Source organism: Aspergillus ambiguus (assembly GCF_047715705.1).
Source record: "Aspergillus ambiguus strain CBS 117.58 unplaced genomic scaffold BDV59scaffold_1, whole genome shotgun sequence".
Classification (NCBI taxonomy): domain Eukaryota; kingdom Fungi; phylum Ascomycota; class Eurotiomycetes; order Eurotiales; family Aspergillaceae; genus Aspergillus; species Aspergillus ambiguus.
This window is the reverse complement of record NW_027395514.1, coordinates 1504604-1530723: the sequence shown is the minus strand read 5'-3', so window position 1 is coordinate 1530723 and position 26120 is coordinate 1504604. Positions and strand designations below refer to the sequence as shown.

At 51.7% G+C, this 26120-nt stretch overlaps 13 protein-coding genes and 1 non-coding gene across 14 annotated transcripts; 7 read left to right on the top strand and 7 right to left on the bottom strand.

The window, feature by feature from the left end:
* Nucleotides 1-45: 45 nt before the first annotated feature.
* BDV59DRAFT_206931 (putative extracellular exo-polygalacturonase) lies at nucleotides 46-1326 on the top strand (the record flags this gene model as incomplete). Its single annotated transcript, XM_073694892.1, has 2 exons — nucleotides 46-455; nucleotides 519-1326. The coding sequence occupies 2 exons, from the start codon at nucleotides 46-48 to the stop codon at nucleotides 1324-1326; spliced, it is 1218 nt and encodes a 405-aa protein (XP_073553422.1).
* A 264-nt stretch (nucleotides 1327-1590) lies between these two features.
* On the bottom strand, nucleotides 1591-3161 carry BDV59DRAFT_167292 (uncharacterized protein). Its single transcript, XM_073687877.1, has one exon. The coding sequence runs from the start codon at nucleotides 3135-3137 to the stop codon at nucleotides 1854-1856; it is 1284 nt and encodes a 427-aa protein (XP_073553421.1). The 5' UTR covers nucleotides 3138-3161; the 3' UTR covers nucleotides 1591-1853.
* Nucleotides 3162-3524: 363 nt separating this feature from the next.
* Nucleotides 3525-4750, bottom strand: BDV59DRAFT_167289 (uncharacterized protein). Its single transcript, XM_073687876.1, has 3 exons — nucleotides 4231-4750; nucleotides 3805-4167; nucleotides 3525-3758 (listed from the first exon to the last, which is right to left on the bottom strand). Exons 1-3 carry the CDS (start codon nucleotides 4297-4299, stop codon nucleotides 3681-3683), a joined length of 510 nt encoding a protein of 169 aa, XP_073553420.1. The 5' UTR covers nucleotides 4300-4750; the 3' UTR covers nucleotides 3525-3680.
* BDV59DRAFT_7118 (uncharacterized protein) lies at nucleotides 4270-4859 on the bottom strand. Its single transcript, XM_073696957.1, has one exon. It carries the CDS (start codon nucleotides 4819-4821, stop codon nucleotides 4492-4494), a length of 330 nt encoding a protein of 109 aa, XP_073553419.1. The 5' UTR covers nucleotides 4822-4859; the 3' UTR covers nucleotides 4270-4491.
* Nucleotides 4860-5103: 244 nt separating this feature from the next.
* Nucleotides 5104-6024, top strand: BDV59DRAFT_167288 (DUF924 family protein). Its single transcript, XM_073687875.1, has one exon. It carries the CDS (start codon nucleotides 5182-5184, stop codon nucleotides 5710-5712), a length of 531 nt encoding a protein of 176 aa, XP_073553418.1. The 5' UTR covers nucleotides 5104-5181; the 3' UTR covers nucleotides 5713-6024.
* A 1902-nt stretch (nucleotides 6025-7926) lies between these two features.
* On the bottom strand, nucleotides 7927-10878 carry BDV59DRAFT_206929 (uncharacterized protein; the record flags this gene model as incomplete). The annotated part of the gene is made up of 8 exons (XM_073694891.1): nucleotides 7927-8167; nucleotides 8237-8259; nucleotides 8293-8471; nucleotides 8522-8784; nucleotides 8839-9423; nucleotides 9488-9559; nucleotides 9614-10633; nucleotides 10689-10878. 8 exons carry the CDS (start codon nucleotides 10876-10878, stop codon nucleotides 7947-7949), a joined length of 2553 nt encoding a protein of 850 aa, XP_073553417.1. The 3' UTR covers nucleotides 7927-7946.
* Nucleotides 10879-12140: 1262 nt separating this feature from the next.
* BDV59DRAFT_t10 lies at nucleotides 12141-12212 on the top strand. Its single transcript has one exon. It is a non-coding gene; the product is annotated as a tRNA-Gln (tRNA).
* On the bottom strand, nucleotides 12207-14335 carry BDV59DRAFT_167287 (putative 2-methylcitrate dehydratase). Its single transcript, XM_073687874.1, has 4 exons — nucleotides 13932-14335; nucleotides 13086-13863; nucleotides 12846-13030; nucleotides 12207-12793 (listed from the first exon to the last, which is right to left on the bottom strand). The coding sequence occupies exons 1-4, from the start codon at nucleotides 14214-14216 to the stop codon at nucleotides 12362-12364; spliced, it is 1680 nt and encodes a 559-aa protein (XP_073553416.1). The 5' UTR covers nucleotides 14217-14335; the 3' UTR covers nucleotides 12207-12361.
* A 94-nt stretch (nucleotides 14336-14429) lies between these two features.
* Nucleotides 14430-16936, bottom strand: BDV59DRAFT_167285 (DNA cytosine methyltransferase). Its single transcript, XM_073687873.1, has one exon. It carries the CDS (start codon nucleotides 16662-16664, stop codon nucleotides 14817-14819), a length of 1848 nt encoding a protein of 615 aa, XP_073553415.1. The 5' UTR covers nucleotides 16665-16936; the 3' UTR covers nucleotides 14430-14816.
* Nucleotides 16937-17497: 561 nt separating this feature from the next.
* BDV59DRAFT_7083 (amidophosphoribosyltransferase) lies at nucleotides 17498-19788 on the top strand. The gene is made up of 4 exons (XM_073696950.1): nucleotides 17498-17680; nucleotides 17741-18193; nucleotides 18254-18941; nucleotides 18993-19788. The coding sequence occupies exons 1-4, from the start codon at nucleotides 17596-17598 to the stop codon at nucleotides 19519-19521; spliced, it is 1755 nt and encodes a 584-aa protein (XP_073553414.1). The 5' UTR covers nucleotides 17498-17595; the 3' UTR covers nucleotides 19522-19788.
* BDV59DRAFT_7088 (uncharacterized protein) lies at nucleotides 19778-20659 on the top strand. The gene is made up of 2 exons (XM_073696952.1): nucleotides 19778-20232; nucleotides 20446-20659. Exons 1-2 carry the CDS (start codon nucleotides 20055-20057, stop codon nucleotides 20622-20624), a joined length of 357 nt encoding a protein of 118 aa, XP_073553413.1. The 5' UTR covers nucleotides 19778-20054; the 3' UTR covers nucleotides 20625-20659.
* A 324-nt stretch (nucleotides 20660-20983) lies between these two features.
* BDV59DRAFT_167283 (DNA glycosylase) lies at nucleotides 20984-22424 on the top strand. The gene has a single exon (XM_073687872.1). The coding sequence runs from the start codon at nucleotides 21039-21041 to the stop codon at nucleotides 22269-22271; it is 1233 nt and encodes a 410-aa protein (XP_073553412.1). The 5' UTR covers nucleotides 20984-21038; the 3' UTR covers nucleotides 22272-22424.
* Nucleotides 22425-22532: 108 nt separating this feature from the next.
* BDV59DRAFT_167282 (aldehyde dehydrogenase family protein) lies at nucleotides 22533-24686 on the top strand. Its single transcript, XM_073687871.1, has 3 exons — nucleotides 22533-22851; nucleotides 22916-23097; nucleotides 23159-24686. The coding sequence occupies exons 1-3, from the start codon at nucleotides 22591-22593 to the stop codon at nucleotides 24606-24608; spliced, it is 1893 nt and encodes a 630-aa protein (XP_073553411.1). The 5' UTR covers nucleotides 22533-22590; the 3' UTR covers nucleotides 24609-24686.
* Nucleotides 24687-24701: 15 nt separating this feature from the next.
* On the bottom strand, nucleotides 24702-26084 carry BDV59DRAFT_197537 (uncharacterized protein; the record flags this gene model as incomplete). Its single annotated transcript, XM_073692946.1, has 1 exon — nucleotides 24702-26084. The coding sequence occupies one exon, from the start codon at nucleotides 26082-26084 to the stop codon at nucleotides 24702-24704; it is 1383 nt and encodes a 460-aa protein (XP_073553410.1).
* Between the last annotated feature and the right edge of the window lie 36 nt (nucleotides 26085-26120).

The following is a 26120-nucleotide window of genomic DNA, read 5'->3' as shown; positions in this document are numbered from 1 at the left end:
TTCATATTTTTTTTTCCCAATCTAACGAGGCACTAGGACTTTGCAATGTCTCTTAGAAAAGTATTTCTCGCTTCCCTCATTGGAGCGTGTTCTGCAATCCCGTCAAATGTACAACGGCCTCCAGATTCTACAATTCAGCCTCGTGCTATATGCACGCCTGCGGCCGGAGGAACGAGCACTAAAGACGATGTACCTGCCATAATGTCGGCGATCACAAAATGCGGCAATGGTGGTACTATTGTTATCCCGTCAAATACGACCTACTATCTGAACAGCGTACTCGACTTCGCTGGCTGTTCAGGGTGCGATTTTCAGGTTGAGGGTCTTCTCAAGTTCGCTAGTGACACTGACTACTGGGAGGGAAAGACTGCCATGATCAGCGTATCTAAAATCAATGGATTGAAAATCAGATCATTGACCGGAAATGGTGTCATTGACGGGAATGGCCAAAATGCGTACGACTTCCCGCTTCCTTACCCAGATCTTACCTACTATAGAGTACATTAACATTCTGCTAGCTATGACCGGTTTGCGGAAGATTCTTCCTACGATCGTCCTACTTTGCTATACATCACTGGCGGATCCAACATCGAAGTTTCCGGGCTGCGACAAAAGAACCCACCCAACGTATTTGTCTCGGTCAAAGGCGGGACTACCTCGGCCCTTTTTAACGACTTAACTCTTTCGGCAACCTCTAAGTCTAATAACCCAGCTAAGAACACCGACGGCTTTGATATTGGTCAGAGTACCTACGTGACTATCAGCAATACCAAAGTCACCAACGACGATGACTGTGTCGCTTTCAAGCCAGGTGCAAACTATGTCACGGTGCGGGATATCACCTGCACCGGTTCTCACGGCCTGTCTGTTGGCTCACTGGGAAAGAGCTCGGATGACACGGTCAAGAATATCTGGGTTGAAGGAGCGACAATGATCTCCTCCACCAAAGCAGCAGGTATCAAGACATATCCTAGTGGCGGTGACCACGGACTCTCTACAGTGTCAAATGTGACGTGGACCAAGGTTGATGTGCAAGGCTGCGAATATGCGATCCAGATCCAGAGCTGCTATGGTGAAGATGAGGATTACTGCGAGGATAATCCAGGAGACGCCGTGCTAACAGGGATCACTTTTGATAACTTTTCAGGCACAACCGATGATAAGTATGACCCTGTCACCGGGAATCTGAACTGCGGCTCGGAAGGTACCTGTGATGTGAAAGTAATCAACTACAAGGTTACTGCACCTTCGGGCGAGCGCAAGGTGCTGTGTGCCAATACTCCGAGCAGCTTGGGCGTGACTTGCAGTTCCGGTGCCTCTGGGTGATACTATACTACAGGAATAGCATGTCTTGTATCGACTCCGTTATTTGTCTGTGCCGTCATCCAATGATATTGTATACGGTACTTGAACAGTAGTGTTCCATATGCGCATCTTAGAAAAAAAACATTCCGTCAGCTTACACGCTGCGGTCTGCCCAACGGTGAGGTTCTAATACCATCTGTCCAATGCAGCGCAAGCTTCATCCAAACCCATGACTTTGAAACAATGACATGCGCATCTGAAATATATTTCTTAGATTCCTTGCTCCTATAATTTCTATGTTATTTTTTCGGCGTTAAGGAGTAAATACTGAGATATCTCACACATATCATACATGATATTCAAGTTACAAATCAGCAGTAAGCTCATCGCATTGGCTGAGACTGAATGAACCAGGATTAATACAAAGAGCCTCTTCATATAACCCGAAATGCAGTTTCTGACTCAAAATTAAATTTGTAAGCAGTGCATTTAATGGGGAATCATGTGGGCTCAATTTTGGGCATGAAAGGGTGTTGATATCAACGTTGTCAAAGGTGCTCTTGTTTCTCACAGACACCGAGAAATGAGGAAGCAACTCCACCAAGGAACAAACGACCTGAGACAGGATCGTGTACCGCCGTTGTTGTGGTAGGCAGGACCTTTGCCTCCGCATCCTCCACAATTTTGATAACTTGGTGCTCCACATTAGGACCATAGATCTCATTGTTGCTCTCCTTCTTCCGGATCATCAACACCGTCGACGGGGCCTTCGTTCCATGAGGGTCATGGAAGGCTTTCATAAACTGCGCTACATCCGGGAACGCCCCAGCAAACACATTCCCATCAGAATCGATTGACAGATTGTCAAGGGACATGGGCAATCGGACCTCATCAACCTGGACCAGTTTCTCATCATTGGTCAACTTATGAACACTAACGGTAGCCGAGCCTGACTGGGCGACATAGATGAGGCCTGAGAATGGATCCCTTGTGATACCGTTCGGAATAGAAAAGTTATTCGTGCCTGCAAAGTGGCACTGGCCCGTGTCGGTACGGCAGTAGGCGACGCTGCCACTCCCGAACAGTGGTGGCAGACCAGGAATAGGGGGAACCTTGTTGCTTTTGTCATTGGTAAATAGGAATCCCCCTCTGTTATCATCGTCGTCGATTACAACAAGATTATTCGGCGAGATAAGTGTGTCGCTCGTAATTGTCTTAACATGCACCAAGTAATTATTGCTCCTTGTGCCTCGACTCATCTCCAAGTCATACACCTCGATGGTGGAATTGGCCCCCACTTTAGTTGCATCCTTTATCGGCTCTTGGGTCGATGCATCCACAGGCGGTCGGTGGTTAATAAGCCAAAAGCGCAGCCGGCGACCATTGTCGATCGAGCGAACGTCGAATCCGTGGAGGTCCAGTTCTTGAACGTCGCCTTTGTCGTCACGAAATTCCAATGCTCGCACACTGTGCATACCATCAGATTCTGGCTTATCGATATCCAGCACGGTAATATGATCAGTGCCGCCACCAGCAGCTGCTCGGGCGGCGAGGTCGTAAGTGTTCCCTCCAGGGCTCCACGCAGCACGGGTAGCCACGTTCGAACATGCAGCATAGAGGGTCCGGCCCTTCTCGTCAAGCCAGACATCCTCGCAGCTCTCTAGCAATGGATGCTGGATGCGATGGCAATGATATTCAGGGAAGTCCTCAAGCGGCTGGATAACGCGGCCAATCCCGAAGAAGAGGATGAAGGCATCGTGTATGTAGAATTTGTAGAAGCCGATGGCTATAGCCAGGATAGCAATGAGGAGAGACCTCGTAGGAAGAGCCATGCTGGGCAGATATTTTGCGATAATAATTGAGCTAAGCAGAGGATGCAGGGATGCGCTCTATTTAACTGCTCATTCTGCACATGATGTAAGCTCTAGCATCCTTCGGGGTCTGGATAACCGAGAAGACTATCTTGGATGTACTCCACAGTAATACTGGGGCGTAAGCAGCATCTCACTCTGCGTAGGGCTATTGATGATCAATTCGTTTGATCAGCCGTATAGTAATTACATAAACAAGGCCTTTTTTTAAACGCAATCATCTAGTTCTCTGTATCAGAACAGGACGCGCTGGACGGACTTAGCAGTCGTTGGTCCACTTCATAGGAATGAACCTATAGGACCATGTTTTCTGAAATCTGTTGTCTATTTTTCATGACGGCCATTGGCGGAGGAATGTCTTCGGGTTTGAGAAGTCTGATAAATGAACACAATGTAGCATACATCAGTCTGCCCTGCATACACCAACTCAGCTGTTCATGATATGAACTCGCCTGTATAGCATAATGTAGAACTACCTATTTAGATATTAAGCAGGATAAATATTCATTTGTTTAGAACACGCGACCAATCTTCTTTTTCCATCCATTTTTTCAAGCTGGTCATTTGACAGTCAATCCCCTCCTACGCAAGTCAGCTCTCTGTTCACAACGATCAGCCATCCACTTACGTTGCGTATGTCTTGGGCCGTCAAGAGGCGTTCATCGTTACCATCATAACCAGGATCTGTCGAATAGGAGAACATATCACCAACTTCTCTCCCAAACTCTAGGTCAGGTGTTTGGGAAATCAGCTCCTCGACTGTGATCTGCCTGTAGCGCGTTGGGATGGACGTAACCTCGCCCCATATTCTTGAGTACTCTGTCCAACTACAATTTGTCCAATATGCCATATAGCTCCTGCCTGGGGGCATTTTCGATACGGTGTAAACAAAGTTCCCAGTGTCGCCCTTAACGTCCAGATGAGGTACCTTTGCATGGGGTGAGGTAGTAAAGGTGGTTTCGAAATACACATCGCCACTGGCACTTTTTTGCTAGTGTCTGGTCAATTGTTGGGACGAGCCGCGCATTACACAATGTGATAATCAAAGCCCTACCTTCCGCAGATATCCTTCGGGAAAAAGCTTATAGCTCGACATGAAATATCCCGTCTGTACACAAGACATCTTTCCAGCAAGTACCGGATGCTTTTCCTTCACATAGTCGGGGAAGACTTCCGCCTTCGCGTCAAAGTGGTACAGCTCTTGGAATCGGCCTCCACTGCACTTTTTTGCGTGGCTCAGAGTCGACACGATGAAACCATTGTCATCTAGCAAGCCGACTGTCTGAGCGGCTGCATCGGCAATATTCTTTCCCTGTCAGAGCTCCACGTCGTAAGCGTGTTTTCGACATGAGATCCCTAGTTCCGCAGCTGTCGCTCGACAGTCTGGTCTGAAGAACGGTTCCCAGTAATTGGTCACACTGAAAATTAGATTTGCGCCCCGAAATGCAGAGGCGAGGCTGTTCACATCTTCAAGATCAGCCGCGATAGTTTCGACCCCTCCCGCAGATATTTGCAGCGCTGCGGGGGATGAGGGGTTGCGCGTTATGCCACGGACATGGTAACTAGGGTCTTGCAGAAAGCGGCGGGCTACGGAGGCCCCTTGATTTCCTGTTACACCAACAATAGTAATTATCTTAGTGGGCATTGTAGTTATTTAGATAGTTATTTAGAATAACGGCGATGCTGCGTGGTATTATGAGATGGAGGAAGGGGCCTAAAAAATCTGCGTGCAGATGGAATTCCAATTAATAGTTCCATTACCCCGCTTATCTCACCTGCAATAACACTTAGTTAAGATATTAGCACACGCTCATTCAATACTGAGGTGTAAGGAAATTGAAAGGGCCCGTCTTCCGGCATATGTATACGAAAATAAGGCCATGTCCAATGATCTGCCAGAGGTTGAGTAACCGTGGTTGGAATGACCCCTCTCCGCTTAGGCTCCGTAATCGAGCGTGCCACACAATTTCCCATTCCCTCAACTCAGCAATCTCTATAAAGGCCAATGCAAAGAATCATGTCTAAAAGCTACGCAAAAGTGCTCGACTTCTGGTTCGGCCCAAAAGCCTCCCCAGGTTATCTCCAACAAAAGTCATTCTGGTACGGGGGGCCCACCGATGACGCCTACGTCAGAAGACACTTGGCACAAGACTACGAAACCGCCAAGGAAGGAATACTGGATGACTGGATACAGCAAGGCGAGGGTGAGGGCGCGCTAGCCCTTATTATACTCCTAGACCAGGTTCCTCGAAACATCTTCCGCGATACTCCGCAAGCGTACGAGACGGATCCCAAGGCATTGGCGGTAGCTCGGCATGCAGTGGATCGCGGTTGGGATAAGAACCTGCCCACTGTCCAGAGACGGTACATGTACTCTCCGTTTAATCATTCGGAAGATCTGAGAGACCAGGAAATGTCAGTTAGGCTGTTTACCGGACTCGGAGACGACTATCATTTACATTGGGCAAAAGACTTTTACAACCAGATCAAAAAGAACGGCAGATTTGTCCACCGTGACCGAATTCTCGGGAGATAATTGATACCATATCAAACCTAGCGTGTACATAACTACCCTAGGGATGTTTCGGTTAGGATGATGTGGTTTCAATCTGCTGCACTCCTCGTGGTTTAAAGGGGGAATGTTTCGTATTTCCTGAAAATGGGATATACTAAGATGATTAACTTTTTTCAACATCAGAAGTCGGAAATACCAAATTTGATCAATGTCAGGTTAGATTTATAAGTAGTAGATACTGTCATTATACCTGTCTATGGATTTGTTCCTTTTTCCCTTTCCTTTTTGGCGCTCTTTGTTTCTTATTCTAAACCTTAACAGCATAGTAAAAATGTTTCGTTTCTCTAGTCAATTATCTCCAAACTCCGTATTTCGTTAGTAATTGCTGAATACCTCCCGGAAGTGAAGAGGATATGGAGTAATTCCTCTGTGACATTCTCAGAATCAGTTCCATGTATTGGGAACCGATGGCTGTCGATACTTATTGTATCAGGTAGAATAGAATGACAGCGCCCAGTACTCTGATCCAAGATTTCTTCTTCTGGCGGGATCCAGTATGAGCCTCTTAAGAAGTCAAATGACAAACACAGGTCAGGTCCCACGCCGGAAGCTATGGGGTCACCACAGTCATTTCCGTCATTCAGGCGCGAGATGACGCCAAAAGCAAATTCTGGAAGATCAATAAATTGGCTAGAACTGTAAAACACATTTTGTTTCAGACGGAGCTTTAAATTGCAACAGCGTGTATTTGGCGAATCTGTGCACTGGGCAAAATTTCCTTCGCTGTCAGAGCCCACATAATTGCGAATTGTAACTGAATTAATCACGGTGGTATGCAAAAAGACCCAAAAGTAAGTCAGATGTCGAAGGGGCATTTTTATTGTCATGTTAGAGGCTTCGTAATGACCAGCGGTGGGTGTCTTGGAGTACTGGACAGTATGATCTCTTTATAGACATCGGATCTGCTTTACAGATATCGGGTCTTTTTCGGACTGTACTAACGGGTTCGGAATTGGTATGGTGATACATTATGAGCGATACACGCGTTTAGCTAACCTCATTAAAGGCGACTACCTAGGTAGTTCAACAGTAAGGTTCCAATGTTACCATAAAATATTATTCATACTGCGCGCGTCGTCTGTGATTTAGCTTCTGTTACTCTGGTACATGTATCTCCGTCAGCCTGCCTACTTTATGGTGAACTGAATAAGATGTCACAAGACAGATCTATGTTTAAGAACCGCCCATAACAGTTGACAATTATATGATTAATGTCCTTGGACTCTATCATTGTTCCCAAATCGTGCATCCAGAATCTAAGGACCTGCACTTAAAATGATCCCTTAATGGCAAAATGAGAGCTTTCTGAACAATAATAGTAAGATAGCTGAACAAGAAAAATTGCCGCATCTGAGTTGATCTAACTGATAACCTTACCAAGATGAAGGTAACGCATTCCCTGGTATTTGCCAACGTTACATGAATTTAGGGAATCTGCCTATGGGAGATCTAGTTAAGCCCACTCCGCCGTAATTTTTACTGGCATTGCTACACTAAATGATTTGTTGTATGAAGTTGCTGGGATGCAACAGTTCTTTTTAGAAAATAGAGAAGCATGGGTGTGTATTGAATGAGTGATGGCATATGATATAGCTGGAAGGAATCTTGCATGGGTTTTGTTATATGCTGCAGTCCATTCCTAGGCTATTTCTGCTTTTCCAGCTTTATCCATGACAAAACTTCCATTATATCTATGTCCACGCTAACTAATGTTGTAGCTACCAATTCCCGGTGTTTGTTTGTTTTGTGCAAGCAACCGTGAAGATAGGTAGTCTGCAGAGTTGGCCCGACAGGTAGCAACCGTTGCATGATTGACTTGCCAAAGAGTATTTTTTGTATAAATTGGTATCGCACTGTCAATAACTCAATAAGGTATCGAGTAGATAAGGAAATGGAGTTTATAAATATCACTGCAGGAGCCAGAGGATGACCGTGTTGTACCTCTGTTAGAGCAGGCCTGGTCGCCTCTGGGATTTTCGTGATGATAGTCGTCCTTTGTTACATAGAATTCTGAATAATCACTAATTTTAAATTCCCTCTATCATCTTATTATATATTAATATCCATTGGTGTCCTAACTATATTTACGTTTACAAAAATCTACATTTTAGTATTCATTTCACGTGTCGATTTAAGACTTGTGCCATAATAGATCGTCCTATCTTCCATAAATACCTAAAACTCCACATTTATGATCACCATCCAGTACGTGGTGTTGATTTGCAGTATTTGTCCCAGTCAGACCCAGCAGCAATTATCTCAACCTGCTTCTTGGCCTCACCACTCAACTCATCCATCCCAGAATCGTCGTCATCGGAGTCATTATCCAGCATCCATTGAGCGTATCGCTGGAGTGAGTCCCTAGCGTGAGTAATGCCCTTCTCATAGAGCTCATTATAGAACTTCTTATGTTCCTCTACGAAAGAAAAATCTCCGCCCGGTTTGTCAATATTAGTATCGTTGTCCATGACAGCCCTATAGCAACTATAGTCAGTATTGAAGGAATCTCTGTTGCACAGAATTTTTAATTGCAAGTCTTACAGCACAGATTCAATCCCCTCGATTGTTGCCCTCAGTCGCTTTTGGACCTCGTCAAGGCCGTAGTAATTGCATGAGGTAACAATACGAGCCAAGTCGCAGGCTCGACGACCATGAGTATAGTCTCCATGCTTGTCTTCGTCCGCGTTGAAATCACTGATCAGTTCTTTTCTAGCGAATATCTGCGGCGGGATCAATAAAACTTCAGCACGCTACGAAGAGTAAAACTCACATTGTACTTATGGGTGTTTTGCGTCATTGGGAGAAGAACCATGCGCTCTTTGTAGGTGTAGGTTGTGCCGAGATTCTGCAGCAGCGCTTCGAGATACGTTTTTGGCTGGTTACGTGGTGGAGTGACATTGGTTGGAGGCTTGTTGGTGTCCCAGAACTGAAGAAGCTTATCATTGCACGTGTCCTCCGATCCCTTGAAGAAGTCCAATTTTCCAAGATGATCCAGGTACTCTTTGATCCAGTTCCCCTCGTAAATATGCTCCGCTGCAATTGAATTAGTACACTACTGCAGGTATCGACAAATGATGCAGAACTTACTTGCCCAGGTCCGTGCCTCGGTGCTACTGGACGCAGCGTTATCCTGCCGGACGAATGCGCGGTCTGATGCAGGGCCCCAGATAATTTCGTTGTCTGCGTATGGCTCGCAGTCATCAGCCATCGGAGCGCACGTTACCTGTGGCTTGATGATCGGAACATCGGTATTAAGCCGAATTGACCCCGGCTGTGGGTAATTCAGCACAGTAATGGGGTATGTTTTGCTTGCGTCGCATTCGACATGGTATGGTCTTCTAGAGCTCTGGCTCTGTCGTGGAAGCAAAGCATGGCTGGTTTTCGTTGGTGGCTCTTCAAACGTGCTTCTCTTGTTTGCTGTTCCCAGACTGGCGTCTGTAGCCCATTCTACATCCTCTTCTCCAGGGCAGTATCCGTCAGATGTCTCTTCAAAGCCCAGGCAGAGCTGTGGGAACTCAAAGAGGTCGTCCGTGTCGAAAAGGCTTACTCCAAAGAGAGTGTCTTTGTCGCCATCAAGCTCTTTCCATCCCTCGAGAGCCAGATTTGCTCCAACACTGGCGTCCACCGTCACGCCCCAGGGATTTTCGCTTCCGTCGCAGAATCCATTTGACTCTAGTAGCGCCATGTCAGCTTTGTAAGAAGGTCATCTTGACGTATGATCGAATTGGACACTCACTATAACCACCGGCTGTTGTCACTGTCACCTCAGGCAACTTGAAGGCAAGATCTACACCAAACCCATTGTCATCTGCACAGTGGTTGTCAGCAGTGCCACGGGCATCTCGATGAAAAGAGCACTTACCAAGCACAGTCAAGCTTACGGACAAGGCAATCTCCGTATATAGTCGGGCCTCCGCATCAATCTGCGCCACTATTTCTAGAGGATCCGTCGAGATCTCTGGAGTCCATCCCGAGATTTGCACGGAGTCCTCACTTAGCAGATCCAACTTCGCAATAGCTGTATCTGGAATGCTTGCTGTTATCCCAGTTGACACAGACGCCTCACCGCCGATATAATCAATCACATACCCAGCATTCAATTGAATGCGGGGACCAAATTCGAAAATCCCGGGAATATTCCACCCAGACACAGGAATTTCCAGCAGGGTGAGTTCCTCCGATGGAGATGCCAGGCCACCCCGCCAATCGAGCTGTCCCACAAACTCCAGGCTGAGCCCGACATGCGCCTGTACCCCTTGTGGAGTAATCGAAATCTCAAACTTGTCAATGTCGACTCCTCCCAAGCCTAGACTTGCTTCTACATGGCCAGCAAAAACTAGAGTGCCTTGGGTGCCACACTCGTCACAGTTCGCCGTCAGTGATCCATTCAATGGACCCCTGTTGACTTTCCACTCGAATATCTTGCTTGGAAGTGTGGCACCGACATTCAGCCTGAACTTTTCATCAAGGTCCGGGATGATGTCCCGCTTAGTATTGCCCCCACCAAGGGTGACCTCTCCGAAGTCGAGGACAAATGTGTTCATGACTTGTTTCCATGTGCTCTTGGTAGCCTCAAGGACAGCCTTTTGGGTTTTGTCATCGAACTGAACACTGGAGACTACCCAGGGATCATGCGACTTGTCTTCACCACATCCATTCCAGCTGGGGACAAGCACGAACGACCGCAGGTCATTGTAATTCACCCACCCCCAGGCAATCTTGGCAGCAGCGTAGATTATCTTGTTCTTGAACTTGAAAGACATATCATCCTCATTGCAGCTGGCAGAATCAAGCGCAAAGGAGAATTTGTCCATGTCTAGAATCCGCTCGTCCTGCTTGGAGTACGCTACCATGCTGACAACGACTCCTTTCTTATTTGGTTCTTGTGTCCACATCAGCATTGTAAAGCTGAGTGACCGGTATGGAGAGCTGCTTACCATCTGTAGAGGCCCACACAAACTTTTCATGGTCTGCAAGGGCAATGGACGATGCGCTCTCGTCGCGCTTGTCAATCTCCGTATCCCAAACATGACGAGGGACACGAGTCAGCTCTGCTGGCGTAGGGAATGCAGCACAGAGCTGCAGTATAAGTCCCAGAGTAGCAAGTACAATGCTCAACCTGGACATGTTTCGTGATCAAAGTGCCCAACGAGGTCTGTAATGTGATTTCCATCGATAGGACTCCTCCAGATCTCACCGTAGGAATCGGCAGTACTTATATCCTAGGGATATTACACCATTCATTTCTTTTCCACAGAAAATAGACTAACAAAAGCGCACCCCTCCATTGGGGGAACATCTCGAAGTACACTATCGATCTCACGCAGCCCATACTGGCAGCACTACTCATTACCATCCCGCTTTTACTCTCGTATTCTTGCTGGCCGAGCCTCTGGGCAAATACCTAGGGTTGCATGCATCCATGTACGGCAAGAGGATATCTGCAAGCTAGTATAGTTATTTCCAGGCCATCTAAGACAGCCAATCTCGGCTCAACCGTCTGGTGATGAGAGGCAGGAACACGAGATAGTATTACATTTCCGCCCTTGGCAATGCCTCAGCGGGATATATATTGCCGTCTAGATCCATGGGAAATACGGCCCTGCCAAGGATTGCTAAATACAATCAGCGTAACCTAAAAGCGGGGGAGGTATTCAGAAACAATGGTAGAAATGCACCGCCCAGGGCAATATATCGACATCCTAGCCTTTCTCTCTGTGGATCAGATCCGGGGAACATGTTGATCTTCCGAGACTTGTCTAACATTATTCTGGATGTCGAACTGCTGTGTTGTATATCACTATGGGGATGCTCTTCGTAGGATTTTGTATTCAATAAATGTTCAGTCCTCTAAATGGTCCCATTTATGGCGCTAGAGAGACTGGTCCGTACCTCAAATAACCATCACAATGCGGCTTGTCAATACGATGCATAAACCTGATTTAAAAACTTACCTATTCCTCTATTGTAGTCTTCCCCCGACGGGGACAAAATATTATCCAAACATTCCTTGCTTTGCAATTTCGGCTATTCTAGACAATTATTGACTGTCCCAAATCCTGAGCCAATTTGGCCCCATGTGTTCTATGTAGCCAATGTTTCAGAATCTACATTGCGTAATAGCTTCTGCCTGATAGTGTGCAGAGATATACCAATAGATCGAGCCGCATCCACGCTGAAATATATGATGCCGCTTTCATGGATCGGAAAATCCTCTTCCAATAGCAAAAACATCATGGGTTGTCACAACATCAACATATAGTTAATTCGTGACTGCTGCAACACCATAAATCAAGAAAATAATCATGGAATCCCAATTCTTAGCCAAATTGGCTGCAAAGTCTTGCTTAGGTTCATTAAAATAAATAAGGCCGCCCGATCTCATCGCTGGTTCTGTAGTCTAGCGGTTAGGACCCCGGATTCTGATTCCGGTAGCCCCGGTTCGAATCCGGGCAGGACCTTATTTAAATTTTTTTTTAATTCTATGTACGGGGAGTAGTCTAGCGGGTATCTTTCCCAATTCTACCAGTCCAGATAGAGACGATATTGAAACAACATCAATCATTGGTATGGCGTATCTAACATGATTCACAGTCTAATTTTGTCCACTCTAAGCAGCAGCAACCATCTTATCCTTCACGTACAGATCAACGTACTTGTCGACCTCGGTGGCCTCAAGGGCAGAACGGTTCCAGCCGAGCTCGACCAGCTGGTCGATGCGAGCCTGGTCGAAGTGAGCCTGGAGGTGACGCTTGTACTTGGCGAGGATCTCCGGCTTGGCCTCCTCGCGGCGTAGACGGTGGCCGAGGGGCGCCTCGACGGCGACCTCCTCCAGCACGGTGCCGTCGTTGAGGGTAACGGTGAGGGCGTTGGGAATGGTACGCTTGCTGGGGTCGTGGTAGTCGGTGGTGTACTGGGGATCCTCGACGCAAGAGATGCGCTTACGCAGGTCCTCAACCAGAGGGGAGGTGGCGGCCTCGGAGCCATCGGCGTAGTCGTTGGCGGTCAGACGGTTGAAGGCCAGCATGGTGGCAACCATGTACTATAGGTTATTAGTATCCGGAGTTATATGGAGGGTTGCGACCTGGACGTACCTGGACGCAGTGGTCACGGTCCGCGAAGTTGTCCATGGCCTTGAACTGCTTGTCGATGATGCGGATACAGGCCTCGTGAGTGCGGTTGCTGATCTCCTTGATGTCCTTGGCGGACTTGCCCATGGCCGCGAGCTTCTTGTTGACGATCTGGGCAGCCTCGATGGCGGTTTGGGAGTGGAATTCGGCTGGATTGCGGTTAGAGGGCTGGATTCGCGAGTGGAGATGGGGACCGCGACTCACCAGGATAGGAGACCTTGAAGAGGACATTCTCCATGACATAGCTGCCATAGGGGCGCTGGAACTGGAACTTCTTGCCCTTGAAGAGGACATCGTAGAAGCCCCAGACGGGAGCGGAGAGGACAGTGTGGAGACCACCCTCACCCTTCTGCACCTTGAGGACAAGGTTGACAGCGCGCTGGCAGGCGTCACCGGCAGCCCACGACTTGCGGGACATCGTGTTGGGGGAGTGACGGTAGGTGCGCAGAGACTGGCCATCCACCCAGGCCTGGGTGATCGCATCGGCGGTTTGTTTTTCGGAAAGGCCGAGCATCTTGGAGACGACCGCGGTGGTGGCAACCTTGACGAGGACGACGTGGTCGAGACCGACCTTGTTGTAGGAGTTCTCGAGGGCGAGAACACCCTGGATCTCGTGGGCCTTGATCATGGCCTCAAGGACATCTTTAACGGTGAGGATCTTGCCACCGGCGATGTTACCTCCGGCGCGGTTGGTGCGGGAGATCCAGTCGGCCACGGCGAGGATACCGCCCAGGTTGTCGGAGGGGTGACCCCATTCGGCGGCCAACCAGCAATCGTTGTAGTCCAGCCAACGGATCATGGCACCGATGTTGAAGGCGCCATTCACGGGGTCCAGCTGGTAGGGGGTACCCGGGACGCGGGTTCCATTGGGCACGACAGTGCCGTCAACAACCGGACCGAGGAGCTTGGCGCACTCCTTGAACTTGAGAGCCTCCAGACCACAGCCCAGGGTGTCAAGGAAGACCAGACGAGCGGTGTCGAACTAGACAAGTCAGATTTGCTTCTTTGCACTGCGTAAATCAGTTTTCTATCCAATTGAAAGGAACATACCGCCAGGTCGGAGTCCACGTTGTAGTTGTGGATATAATCGGCCATGTCCTTGATCTCCGGGTCGTAGGCCTTATCGGCGGCCGGAGGCACAGGAGCACCACTCTGAAGAGGAGCCATGGTAGAAAAGCGCGAGACACGAGGAGCGACAGAATTGACAGAAGAGAGAGAGGTGCGAGCGACGAAGGAAGAAGACGGCGAGAGTCTGGAGACGGAGGAGATGCGGGACTGCAAAGTGCGGGGAGACCTGTGGGTCAGCCGTCTCAACGCCGAACAGGAGGCAGACATGATGAGAGTGAGTGGTACCCTGAAGAGAAGGGGTAGAGTGGAAGGAGGAGGAGGAGTAGGGGAGTGGGAGAGATGGAGAAGAAGAGGTGAAGAAGGGAAGAAAGAAGAGGAAGGAGAAGAAAGGAGGCGTGACTTCATACGCTGCTGGGCCGAGGGCCGTTTTTGTTATGGTCGGTTATTCCCGGTCACCCTCCAACCACAACCACACGCCGAGTGAGGAGGATGATGGATTCGATTTTCCTCGATTTCTTCGTATTTTGCTCTCCATTACGAGTCCACTGTCTACCGATTTCGGACAATTGGGCTGGTCTACCGTGCGATCTTCGGCTTACCCGGTGGGAGGATTCCTCGGCTACGTGATGTGATGTTTACGTATGGCGGTCCATGAGGTTAGCTCATGGGCTCAATTGCTCGAATTGATGTCAACCATTCTCAATTTCCCTTCGCACAGGAATAATCTGTCTAACCTGAAATCAAAATGTCCGATTGTTCCTCTCGACGTCCGCGGTCGGACGGCTTCTTCCATCCCGCGGTTAACATGTGGTCGGCCGATCCTTGCGCTAGCCTCAACAAACCCGAAGACTGGGCGACTAGAGTCGGTCAATTGATCATTTCTGCTTTATCGGTTTCCTGGAGGCTCTGGATAATCTCTCGATACAACACTTCGGCCAGCGCGGGAGGCACTGCGTTCCCTATCTGCTTCCTCACTTCCCGGGATCCAAACCGATATCCCATCGGGAACGTCTGGAGGCATGCAAATTCCCGATTGGTAAATCCACGCTCTCCGGAAGGATGGTAATTACCATCTCCTCCCCCCGTGGTAATGCACCGCGCCTGTTGGCGCGAATCAAAGGGAGTGCGCTGGATCCCGCGGCTGAGAGCCCCCTCGACATCGTGATCCGGTGCGCCGGGCGGGATGCCGGAGATCATCTGATTGATCGTGGTATAGGGTTTCAACCCTGCCCCGATACCATGAGTTGGTCTGGGAAATGGGGGCAGCCGTTCTCCAGGCCCAGAGGCGATCACGAGCAATCTTTTCCTTCTCTGTGGAACGCCGTAGTCCATGCAGTTGACGACAGACCAGCGAACGGAGTATCCGATTTCCAGGAAGTCTTGAACTACCCGGTAAAAAGTATCGGTGTGTTGCCGCTGCTGGAGGAGCCCACTAGTTTCTTCCATAGTGTAGATGCGCGGCCTCAGTTTCCTGATCATGTTTGATCCGACGAAGATGCACGCTGAATTAGCGTCGTCATAGCGTCCTTCTCTTGTATGAGCCGGGGAAAAGGTCTGGCATGGGGGTGAACCATGGGCGACATCTACCCGTAAGTTATCATGGTCAATACTTAGAAAGCTAGTGATATCCGCCTGCCAGCAGTCTGTATCAGGAAAGTTCAGACGATATGTTTCGAGGGCGTACTGGGAGAAGTCCACCGCCCATTCGTTGTGCAGGCCGGCTCTTCTGGCACCGCAGGAAACACCACCAGCGCCGCAAAACGCATCTCCCAGGGTGTACTGACGGGCATGCTGTAGGCCATTGGTGTCCTCCGTGAGATCAATAATAGAAGCTGAATCCTCCAGCATGATCACCGGTATAATTTTCACCTCGTCGCCTTTCTCTCTCTCGCCGAATGGCTGCGTCGGTCCCCTCCATGCATGGCGGAGAATGGACGGCTGGAACTTGAAGCCATTATCTGCTTCTTCACATGCCAAGTACTCCACGGATGTTTCTGCCCTGGAAAAGATATTATACTTAATATCCTTGGTCTCGACCATTACCTTCTTCAAGCGACAAAAGAGCTCTCTCGGTTTCGCTGCCTTGAGCTGGTCCTGTTCGACGTGACAGAAATTGGTAAAGTTGATTCTAACGAATTGTTTCACTGCCGAGAATGAGACGGTTTCCGTTTCGTTGACGGCCCAGATCAGCTCATTGTCCCACCTGGGGATGTACGTGTGGACATGATTGCGAGCCCTTCCCAGTCGCCGGCCGAAAAACTCGACGGATCCCGCAGCATCGGTCAGGAGGATTGAGGTTATCCGGAGGTATGTCTTATCGTGGAGCTCTAGCGACTGGCCTACTTGATAGACAATCCCGTCCACGCAGATCTCGTCAACATGAAGCTTCTCCGTGGAGGCATTGCTATCCGGGAACGTCGGCTGAGTGTTGTCGGGTGAACTCCAGTTATCGAGGAGCATGTGCAGATCTTCGTCGGTGAGGTAATCTCCTTCTTGGAATGTCCGGGGTAGGTCGGTGAGGTCGACGAGTTCCTGAGTGTTGGGTGAGACGTCTCGGATACTATAAACCTCGTCTGGATCGTTTTCAACCATGTCGGGGTCGTCTATAGCTATGTAGCTGTGTCTGGGACTGTTCCGGGGGCTGTTTTCGATGGTGAAGCTGCTGGTATCGGACCCGTCGTCACCTCCGGGGTGGGATGAATGAGACAGGTCCATGTTGGAATGGTGGGAGATCTAAAATGGAAGAGAACAGGGAGTAGGGGAAGGCGAGGAAGTAAAGTGAGGTCCGGTAGAATGATGGAGAGTCCAAAAGGACTGAATTGAACAGGCTCTGAGCGGAGTCTGAGGGGAGTGAGTTTGAGTTGGTAGGTAGAATGAGTGGACAAAGGGTGGAATGACTGAATGAAACTGAGACATGATGGTGGGAGGAGTGTTTTGACAGGAGAAAAGTGAAAATACAAGATGAAAGAAGAATTTCCTGAGCAGTGAGGGCAGATACATCCGATCCGAGAAGAGCGTTGTCGCTTATTACCCTGATGTAGATGTAGCAGATGGTGGATAGTTATAGATGGTTAGTTAACCTAAACGGGACGCTGAGTCAGCGGCTGAGTCAGGACCGGGAAAATCTACGGCGGGAAATTCTTCCTCGACGTTTTCTCTTCTTCACTCTTCCCTTCACCATGATCTTTCGCATTCCTCCTTTGCCTCCGTGAGTGCTCTCGCTCGCTTCTTTGTCTCTCCTTTCATCGCCGCGTTTCTTTCATGGTTATGTCTTGATATAAATTCGGCCTTCATCCCGTTTGCAATCTCTCCGACGTTTGTACTTCTGCAGCCGAGAGGGAAAAAAAGTGCCGATTTTTTTTCTGCCACCCCGCCAACAACCCCTCTGTGTGCCCGCATTCTCTATATCTTAGCATGTGAGTATTTTTAATTCCCCAGATTTTTATCATGTTTTGTTTGGTATCTCTTTTTATGATGAATTTCGGTATTTTTTTTATAGATGTTAGACTTCCTAAGCATCCTTGCGGAGACTATCCGACCTGATCACATACTCTTTGTCTCATATTTCATTGGCTTCTGCATGCTTCCGTCGTGACAATGCATACTGACCACATGATTATTATAGAACCTCAAACCATTCTGAAGAATGTGTGGTATCATTGCTTTGATCCAGGCGAACCCGTCGTCTTCCGCCGCTGTCGACCTGCACGAGGCCCTCTACCTCCTCCAACGTAAGTCTCCATCAGATACCAGTCGACCCATATGGAATACACCCTAATCCAGACGCTTAGATCGAGGTCAGGATGCTGCTGGGATTGCCACCTGCGCCGCAGGCGGTCGCATATACCAATTGAAGTCGAACGGCATGGTGGCCAAGGTGTTCCAGGACGGCGCGAGAGTCGCTGACCTCCCGGGTCCCATGGGAATCGGTCATTTGCGGTACCCCACGGCCGGAAGTAGCGCCAATGCTGAGGCCCAGCCGTTCTACGTGAACAGCCCCTACGGTATCTGTCTGGCCCACAACGGGAACCTGATCAACGCCCCCGAGCTCAAGCGTTACCTGGACCTTGAGGCCCACCGGCACATCAACACCGACAGTGACAGCGAATTGATGCTGAACATCTTCGCTGACGAGCTGAGCGAGACCAAGAAGGCTCGCGTCAACACCGAGGACGTCTTCTCCGCGCTCAGCCGCATGTACGAACGTTGCGAGGGCGGTTGGGCCTGCACCGCTATGATCGCAGGTTAGACGCCTCCTTCCCTCTCCCAGACAATCCTCAGGCATGATGGCTAACATACCCCAGGCTTCGGTCTTCTCGGCTTCCGTGACTCGTACGGCATCCGTCCCCTGGTTCTGGGATCCAGAGCTTCCCTGGATGGCGATGGCACGGACTACATGATGGCCTCTGAATCGGTGGCCCTGCACCAGCTGGGATTCACCAATATCAGGGATATCCAGCCTGGCGAGGCGGTCATCATTCAGAAAGGCGGCGAACCCGTCTTCCGCCAGGTGGCGCCAAGGAAGGCCTACGCGCCGGATATCTTCGAGTACGTCTACTTCGCACGGCCGGACTCTGTTATCGACGGTATCAGCGTGTACCGGAGCCGCCAGCGCATGGGAGACCGTCTCGCTACCCGCATCCTCGACGTTTTGGGTCCGGACGCCGTCAAGGACATCGACGTGGTCATCCCCATCCCCGAAACATCCACGACGTCTGCGGCTGCCGTCGCGCGCTACCTCGACAAGCCGTACTGCCAGGGCTTCGTCAAGAACCGCTACATCTTCCGCACCTTCATCATGCCCGAGCAGAAGATCCGCCAGAAGGGTGTCCGCCGCAAGCTCAACGCCATGGAGGCCGAGTTCAAGGACCGAAATGTTTTGTTGGTCGACGACAGTATTGTGCGTGGCACCACCAGTCGGGAGATCGTCACCATGGCTCGCGAGGCTGGCGCAAAGAAGGTGTACTTTGCCAGCTGCTCCCCAGAGATCACGTGAGTACCACGACTACACTAAGTACGATATCGATGCTAATACTCCTCCAGACATGCCCACATCTACGGTATCGATTTGGCCTCACCCACCGAGTTGGTGGCGCACAACCGCAACGCGGAGTCGATTGCCAAACACATCGGTGCCGACAGCGTGATCTACCAAACGCTTTCCGATCTGAAGGGCGCCTGCGCCGAGATCGCGCAGGAGAACGGGCTGGATGAACCGCGCAACTTCGAGATCGGCGTGTTCTGCGGTAACTACATCACTCCCGTGTCGGACGGCTACTTCGACCACCTGGAGAAGGTACGTGGTGAGGGACGGAAGATCAAGGCGCTGGACCGTGCCAAGGAGGCGGTCACCCACGGGTACGCCAGCGAGAAGGACTTCCAAATCGCCGCCAACGGCGTCAAACTCGATGGCAAGGGAAATATTGTACCGGCGTCGTGTCCGGATGAGTCCGAGGTGCCCCAGGTCAGCTTCAACAACACCAACCACTGTTCGCATCAAAACGGCGAAGAGCCGCCCAAGGTCCGGGATCGCATGGATATTAGCATCCATAACATGGGTGATCATGCATGATTATATGAGATATGTTTTCTTCTTTTTCCTCGTCTTTCTTCATAATATGGCTTGTTCCTTTCTTTCCTTGGTGTATTATTGTCGTGCATGTGTGACCCGGAGTCTCGGAGTTGTGTAAATAGTAGACACGGGGCTAGCTATCTGTGCATAGTACTGGCTGGACACTGAATATAGAACTGATATGTGTGAGGACCTACCTACCTCGGGAATAGTAGCAGTGTACATATACGCGCAATAGCTGGCTTTGCCACCTACTGCTATGTGGGTGCGCGCTACTATTCCGATGAAGCCAAACACACATACACCTGGCACTCACCTACCTACAAGAGATAAAGACTGACGTTCCGGTCTTCCAGCTGATCGCGACAAGTCTCTGTAATGCAGTTGACCGGAAAGCGTGCCTTCCCATCGTTCAATCGCACTTTCCCTCTCTGCGTCGACCTACTATGGAGTATATAAAAATCCAACTCGTCCCGTCCTGAACACCTCTCCCTCTCATCTCATCTCTCGTTCATCCACCGACATCATCACCCATGTCTTATTCAACGCCCTCTTATCGAGACGCCAAAATGAGTGGCAACAAAAGTCTTAGTTTTGAACAAAAACGTCCACCATCGCTTCCTTCGATTCAAGAAGCTCGGGGAACCCCTGGAGACCAAGATGGAAGTCAGGATGGAAGTCAACAGGGAAACCAACATGGAAATCAAGATGGCAATCAGGACAGGAAACAAGGAGATGGAGGGAGCCAACGAGGGGGCAATGCTGGAGGTGACAGGGCAGGTGGAGGGGCAGATGACGGCGGAAGGAACGGAGGAGATGGGGGGGATGGAGATTGCGGAGGAAATGGTGGATATGGAGGAGATGGAGGAGATGGAGGAGATGGAGGAGATGGAGGAGATGGAGGAGATGGAGGAGATGGAGGAGATGGAGGAGATGGAGGAGATGGAGGAGATGGAGGAGATGGAGGAGATGGAGATGGCGGAGGGAATGGAGGGAACGGCGGAGGAAATGGGATGAGACGACGCAGGAGGCGTTGGGGAAGACGGTTTGGACAATGGCTGAAGAAACGCGTGAAGAAATTCCCCTTGCTGAGGTCAAGGTGAGGAATCAGCAGAAAGGCCGTGCCGATATCACTAATGTTAGCTGAAGTAGCGACTAGTACTATGCATTCTTTTATATGATGTCTGATCGCCTTCGAATCAACGAGATCAGAGTATAGATTGCCTTCATAACTGAGCATGCTAAGCTTTCTGAACAAGCACATATCCCGCAGAATGCATATAAAGGAAGCTGGGATAACATATTTGGTTGTATTCTGCTTGTCATTGAGATTCTTTGCTCATTCAAGGATGTCGTTGAGTGCGTTGTAGTTGATATAGAATGGCCTGGTCATGTGATCGCTTACCCAAACGGGCATCCCTGAGGGTTCCTCCATCTCGTCATTCTTCCTTTCCTTTACTACATCCGACCAACGACAATATAGGGACCGTGACCCTATTTTTCACGGACATTCTCTCATGGACCGCCGTGTCACTCGCTCTGCGGCTCGTCAGGCTGTATCTGCAGCCAAAATACAGACGTTGACGGCTGGCTCAGCGGCGTCACTCCCAACACCGTCAGCCACTCCAGCTCCGAAGAGACGACGGCTCAACGAGGACGGGGTTGGGGAGCTCCCACATAATCTGGGTCTAGCTACTACCGTCCCATCACTGAACAGCACACCTAATCTCTCCGCTGCTCAAAGACTAAAGAACATCAAGGGTGAACGAATAGACACACTTCCACCTACACTCCCACCTATCAGTCCAGCACCAGGAAAAGGCAAAAAATCGAACTATGGCCTAACTCCCGGGGCAACACCGTTCCCAGACTGGGATCGTCCGACAGCCAAAGAGTGCGAAGAAGTCAACCGGCTTCTGTCTACCGTGCACGGCGAGATTGTCCCTCCGACGACAATCCCAGAACCGTCTTTGACGGTAACTGGCTGCGGGGAGGTTCCCTCCGTTCTTGATGCCCTGATCCGGACGCTGTTGAGCGGGGCCACGACGGGAAACAACTCCGCCCTCGCTTTCAACGGCTTGGTCCAGAAATTCGGCATCCTCGGGGAGGGGATCGGAAAGGGAAGCGTCAACTGGGACGCGGTACGACGGGCGCCACTGAAGGAGGTCTTCGAAGCCATCAAGAGTGGCGGGTTGGCGGACATTAAGAGTAAGAACCTCAAGAAAATCCTCGATATGGTCCACCAGGAGAACCAGGAGCGGCGGGACAAGATCGTCAAGGGTAAGGAAGACACAGATTCCGGGCTAAAGGGCGAATCGGAAGGCCGCAAGCTGTATGATGTAGCCTGTGCGGAACAAAACTTCTTGTCCCTCAATCACTTGCACGGCCTAGATACTCAGCAGGCGATGACGGAACTGATGAAGTATCCCGGCATCGGTCCCAAGACGGCGGCTTGTGTACTACTCTTTTGTCTGCAGCGCCCCTGCTTCGCGGTGGACACGCACATCTTTCGCATCACCAAATGGCTGAACTGGGTACCCCCAGACCGGGCTACGGAGATTACGGCTTTTAGTCATTTGGAGGTGCGCATTCCAGATCACTTGAAGTACTCCCTCCATCAGCTGTTTATCCGTCACGGGAAGACCTGTCCGCGATGTCGCGCAATCACTGGCCAGTCATCCGCGGGCTGGGAAGATGGGTGTGTCATTGATCATCTAGTGACACGGACTGGAAAGAAAAAGGGAGGATAGGCCTTTAGAGAAGGACCACGACTATGAGAGCGCATGGCAGGCACCATGTTGGTGCTAGTGGCTATTCCAACTATGACAGTAGTCGCGTATAATTATAGACACAGGTGCAGTCGGAATATTGCTCAACAGCTACAGATCACAAGCTATAAGGAGTACTATGTAGTCTTTCGACCCCGATAGGGGAGCGTTGATAAGCGGCACGTGCCCGATAAACAAATTCCGGCGTCGAACCACTTCCACCACTTCCATCTCTCCTCCTCACGTCGACCGAGAGCACCACAGCTCTGCACTGCTCAATTGCATGTGTTGAACTGCAACGATGGCTGTTTATATCTCCTACCTTCCCCCAGCCTTACATCCCCTCATGGAGCGCCTCTGTGACCACGCTCCGTGGCTCGGTGTCGCGCTGGTGTCGTTCGGCGCGGTGTACCTGGGCTGTCTGTTTGTCCAGGGCCAGAGAGAGGCCCCAGTGTCGTTCAATGTGCCGATTCCCCCAGAAATCCGGGCCAATGCGACGATTCGGAAATGGGAAGACGTCCAGGGCGAGGAGAAAAAGGTGCTTGAGGGTCAGGCACGCGGGGTAGGTTCCTCCACCTTCAAGCTCATCGTCTATGAACCGGGCGCTGATACCGGTGATGATATAGCAATGGAACGAGAAATTGATCATGAGCTACTGTCCCGCCGATGGCCGCGTGCTAGGATCCGGAATCAAACCCGCAACCCCTGACGACGTCGACCGAGCCGTACAGGCTGCCAAAACTGCCCAGATTGAGTGGTCCAAGACGAGCTTCACGGAAAGAAGAAAGGTGTTGAAGACGTTGCTGAAGTATGAACACCTGCTTCAGCGCGAAACCTCAGAACCCGAAGCTAACAGCCAATCTCGTTAGGTACGTGCTTGAACACCAGGACGAGCTCGCCACAGTCTGCTGCCTGGACTCGGGAAAGACGAAAGTCGACGCATGTTTCGGTGAAATCCTCGTTACCGCAGAGAAGCTGAAGTGGACGATTGACCACGGCGAGAAGGCCCTGACGCCTGAATCCCGGCCGACCAACTTCCTCATGATGTACAAGAAGAACATGGTCACCTACGAGCCTCTCGGCGTCGTCTCCGCCTGCGTCTCCTGGAACTACCCCTTCCACAACTTCATCGGCCCCGTCATCAGTGCGATATTCGCCGGAAACGCCGTCGTGATAAAGCCTTCCGAGCAAACGGCCTGGGCATCCGCCTTCTTCCTTGAGGTCATCCGCGGCGCGCTGTCCAGCTGCGGCCACCCCCGCGACCTGGTCCAGAGCATCGTGTGTCTGCCTTCCGTGGCCGACGTCCTCACCTCGCACCCAGATGTTGCCCAACTGACCTTCATCGGCTCGCGACCCGTCGCGCACAAGGTCTGCGAGTCCGCGGCCAAGTCCTTGACGCCAGTGACCGTCGAACTGGGCGGCAAGGACCCAGCCGTCATCCTCGACGACGCCCGTACCGTCCGCGAAGCCTCATCCGTCGCCTCGGTGATGATGCGGGCCGTCTTCCAGTCCGCCGGCCAGAACTGCATCGGCGTGGAGCGCGTCATCGCGCTCCCAGGCATCTACGACAAGCTCATCGACCTCGTCGCCTCGCGCATCCAATCCCTACGTCTGGGCTCCGTGCTCCTGGACTCCGCGACGGCCGGCGCACCGGACATGGGCGCATCCATCTCCGCAACGTCCTTCGACCGCCTGGAGTCCCTAATCGCCGACGCGGTCAAGCAGGGCGCACGACTCATCTGCGGCGGCACGCGCTACCACCATCCGCGCCATCCACACGGGCACTACTTCACGCCGACGCTGCTGGTAGATGTGACACCGACGATGCGCATCGCGCAGACGGAGCTGTTCGCGCCGGTCTTTGTGCTCATGCGTGCCGACTCCGTCGCCCACGCCATCGCCCTCGCCAACTCCACGCAGTACGCCCTCGGCGCCAGCGTCTTCGGCTACGACCGCCGCGACGTCGCCGCCTGCGTCGCCGGCATCAACGCCGGCATGGTCTCCGTCAATGACTTCGGCGTCTACTACGCCGTGCAGCTGCCGTTCGGCGGTGTCAAGGGCTCCGGGTATGGCCGATTCGGCGGCGAGGAGGGCCTTCGCGGCGTGTCGAACCTCAAGGCCATCTGCGTTGACCGCTTCCCCAAGCTCGTCGCCACGCGCATACCGCCGCGGCTGGATTACCCCATCTGCAAGGGCGAGAACGCGCGCGAGAATGGCACCGGCGCGTGGGAGATGTGCAAGGGCGTCGTCGAGACCGGGTATCAGCTTACGCTGGGCGGATGGATCAGGGGCGTTGTGCGACTCTTGAGCAACATGTAGAAGCGTTATACTGTACAATAGGCATATATACATAATAGGGAACATATTTACAAGGTAACCCGCCGCCTCATCCGGGCAGTTCGTTCCGAGGGTTTAAGCATCAGTGGCATCGAACGTCTCCTCCATCCAACTTGGCAACTCCTCCACACCCAACACATCATTCAGGTACCGGCGCGCCGGCTCCACCTGGGCGTTCGCCCGGCCGAGGTAGAACACGGCGGCGTCGGCCGGATTCGCGTTGGCGGCCTCCACCTGCTGCGGCAGCCTCACCATGAAATCCAACAGCCAGCGACCAAACGCGTTGTGGAGGTCCATCGCCCACTGCGTGATGTCGGGGTCATCAGGTGGGAGCGACTCGGCGCTGGCGCGCAGGAGGAGCTGGAAACAGGCCGGGTCGTTGCGGGCGACGCGCACGGCAGTGCGGAAGTGCTCGCCGGGCAGAACGTAGGGCGGACAGGTCGTCAGGGTGGTGTGCTCGCTGCGGAAGACATACTCGTCGATCTTGAGCAGGATGGTTAGCGCGCGGTGGTTGTCTTCCACCAGTGCCGTGTGGATGCCCTCCTGCAGCGCTGGCCGCGACAGCGCCACCGGCGTATGCACCAGATCCGTGCGATTGAACCCGCTGGCCACGCGCAGCGTCTCGAGGTACCTTAGGTGGGTACCGCTGAAGCCAGCGTCCGGGTCGCCGCGGAGGAGTTTCTCCGGGAAGACGAGCATGCCGAGTGCAGGGTGGCTCTCGTGGTGCTCGGTTTCCGGGCAGGAGATGCGAACGGTGGCTGGAGGGGTCACGGTGAGGATGTGCGGGGTGTTGGCAGTGCCATTTGTGCCCTCGAAGGTGGTCAATTCGGGGGTTTCTGGGGGCGCCGAGAGGTACTGTGATAGCCGGGTTTCTTCGTCGGGGGACATGCGCATCCCCGCGTCAAACCAGTGGCGTTGGACCGTCAGGTTCACGAGATCTGGGAGGTAGCGGAGAAGGCGGTCAAGCGTGCACCAGCGGCAGGTAAGGATTGTGGTCTGGAGGTTTTTGCGGTCATCGTGGCTGAGGGGGTGGTATTCCAGCGGACGGAGGATCTTGGAGACGCCGGTTGAAGAAGTGGTTGGGACGGCGGCATCGTCGTTCCAGAACGCGAGGAGGATGAGGGCGCGGTAGATACGCTCGCTCGAGACGGCGGCCGCCAGGGACGGTGAACACCGGGGGAGATTCACGTTCAAGGAGGTGAGGAAGATCTTCTCGATCAGCTCGACGGGAAGTTGCTCCAGGAGGGAGAGTTTCTGTTTCGGGGTGCGGCGATGTCTGGACGAGTGTTTCACCAGCAGTCGCGCTCGCTTACTGCTGCGGGATCGCGAAGAGGACAGGATCCCCTCGAGAGACATCAGCGGACGCCCAGGGCGTTTAGGCCTGGATGTCGTCGCCGGGATGTCGTGTCCATGGTGACGCTTCTTCCTGCGGCCGCGCACGCGGATCGGGGTGAGCATGCCCGGCGGATATGGTGCTCGTCAGAGAGGAAGGTG

Coding starts and splice junctions, on each gene's coding strand:
- BDV59DRAFT_7088 (XM_073696952.1), top strand. CDS start 20,055: ATGTCTTATTCAACGCCCTCTTATCGAGACGCCAAAATGAGTGGCAAC. Junction 20,233..20,445: donor CCAACATGGAAATCAAGATG/GCAATCAGGACA, acceptor GAGATGGAGGAG/ATGGAGGAGATGGAGGAGAT.
- BDV59DRAFT_7083 (XM_073696950.1), top strand. CDS start 17,596: ATGTGTGGTATCATTGCTTTGATCCAGGCGAACCCGTCGTCTTCCGCC. Junction 18,194..18,253: donor CTGCACCGCTATGATCGCAG/GTTAGACGCCTC, acceptor AACATACCCCAG/GCTTCGGTCTTCTCGGCTTC. Junction 18,942..18,992: donor AGCTGCTCCCCAGAGATCAC/GTGAGTACCACG, acceptor ATACTCCTCCAG/ACATGCCCACATCTACGGTA.
- BDV59DRAFT_7118 (XM_073696957.1), bottom strand. CDS start 4,821: ATGCCCACTAAGATAATTACTATTGTTGGTGTAACAGGAAATCAAGGG.
- BDV59DRAFT_167285 (XM_073687873.1), bottom strand. CDS start 16,664: ATGGACCTGTCTCATTCATCCCACCCCGGAGGTGACGACGGGTCCGAT.
- BDV59DRAFT_167282 (XM_073687871.1), top strand. CDS start 22,591: ATGGCTGTTTATATCTCCTACCTTCCCCCAGCCTTACATCCCCTCATG. Junction 22,852..22,915: donor TTGAGGGTCAGGCACGCGGG/GTAGGTTCCTCC, acceptor GTGATGATATAG/CAATGGAACGAGAAATTGAT. Junction 23,098..23,158: donor GTGTTGAAGACGTTGCTGAA/GTATGAACACCT, acceptor CAATCTCGTTAG/GTACGTGCTTGAACACCAGG.
- BDV59DRAFT_167288 (XM_073687875.1), top strand. CDS start 5,182: ATGCAAAGAATCATGTCTAAAAGCTACGCAAAAGTGCTCGACTTCTGG.
- BDV59DRAFT_167289 (XM_073687876.1), bottom strand. CDS start 4,299: ATGTCTTGTGTACAGACGGGATATTTCATGTCGAGCTATAAGCTTTTT. Junction 4,168..4,230: donor CCGAAGGATATCTGCGGAAG/GTAGGGCTTTGA, acceptor ACCAGACACTAG/CAAAAAAGTGCCAGTGGCGA. Junction 3,759..3,804: donor CGGCCCAAGACATACGCAAC/GTAAGTGGATGG, acceptor TGACTTGCGTAG/GAGGGGATTGACTGTCAAAT.
- BDV59DRAFT_167292 (XM_073687877.1), bottom strand. CDS start 3,137: ATGGCTCTTCCTACGAGGTCTCTCCTCATTGCTATCCTGGCTATAGCC.
- BDV59DRAFT_167287 (XM_073687874.1), bottom strand. CDS start 14,216: ATGTCTGCCTCCTGTTCGGCGTTGAGACGGCTGACCCACAGGTCTCCC. Junction 13,031..13,085: donor CTTCAAGGTCTCCTATCCTG/GTGAGTCGCGGT, acceptor ACCGCAATCCAG/CCGAATTCCACTCCCAAACC. Junction 12,794..12,845: donor ACCGTGACCACTGCGTCCAG/GTACGTCCAGGT, acceptor AATAACCTATAG/TACATGGTTGCCACCATGCT.
- BDV59DRAFT_167283 (XM_073687872.1), top strand. CDS start 21,039: ATGGACCGCCGTGTCACTCGCTCTGCGGCTCGTCAGGCTGTATCTGCA.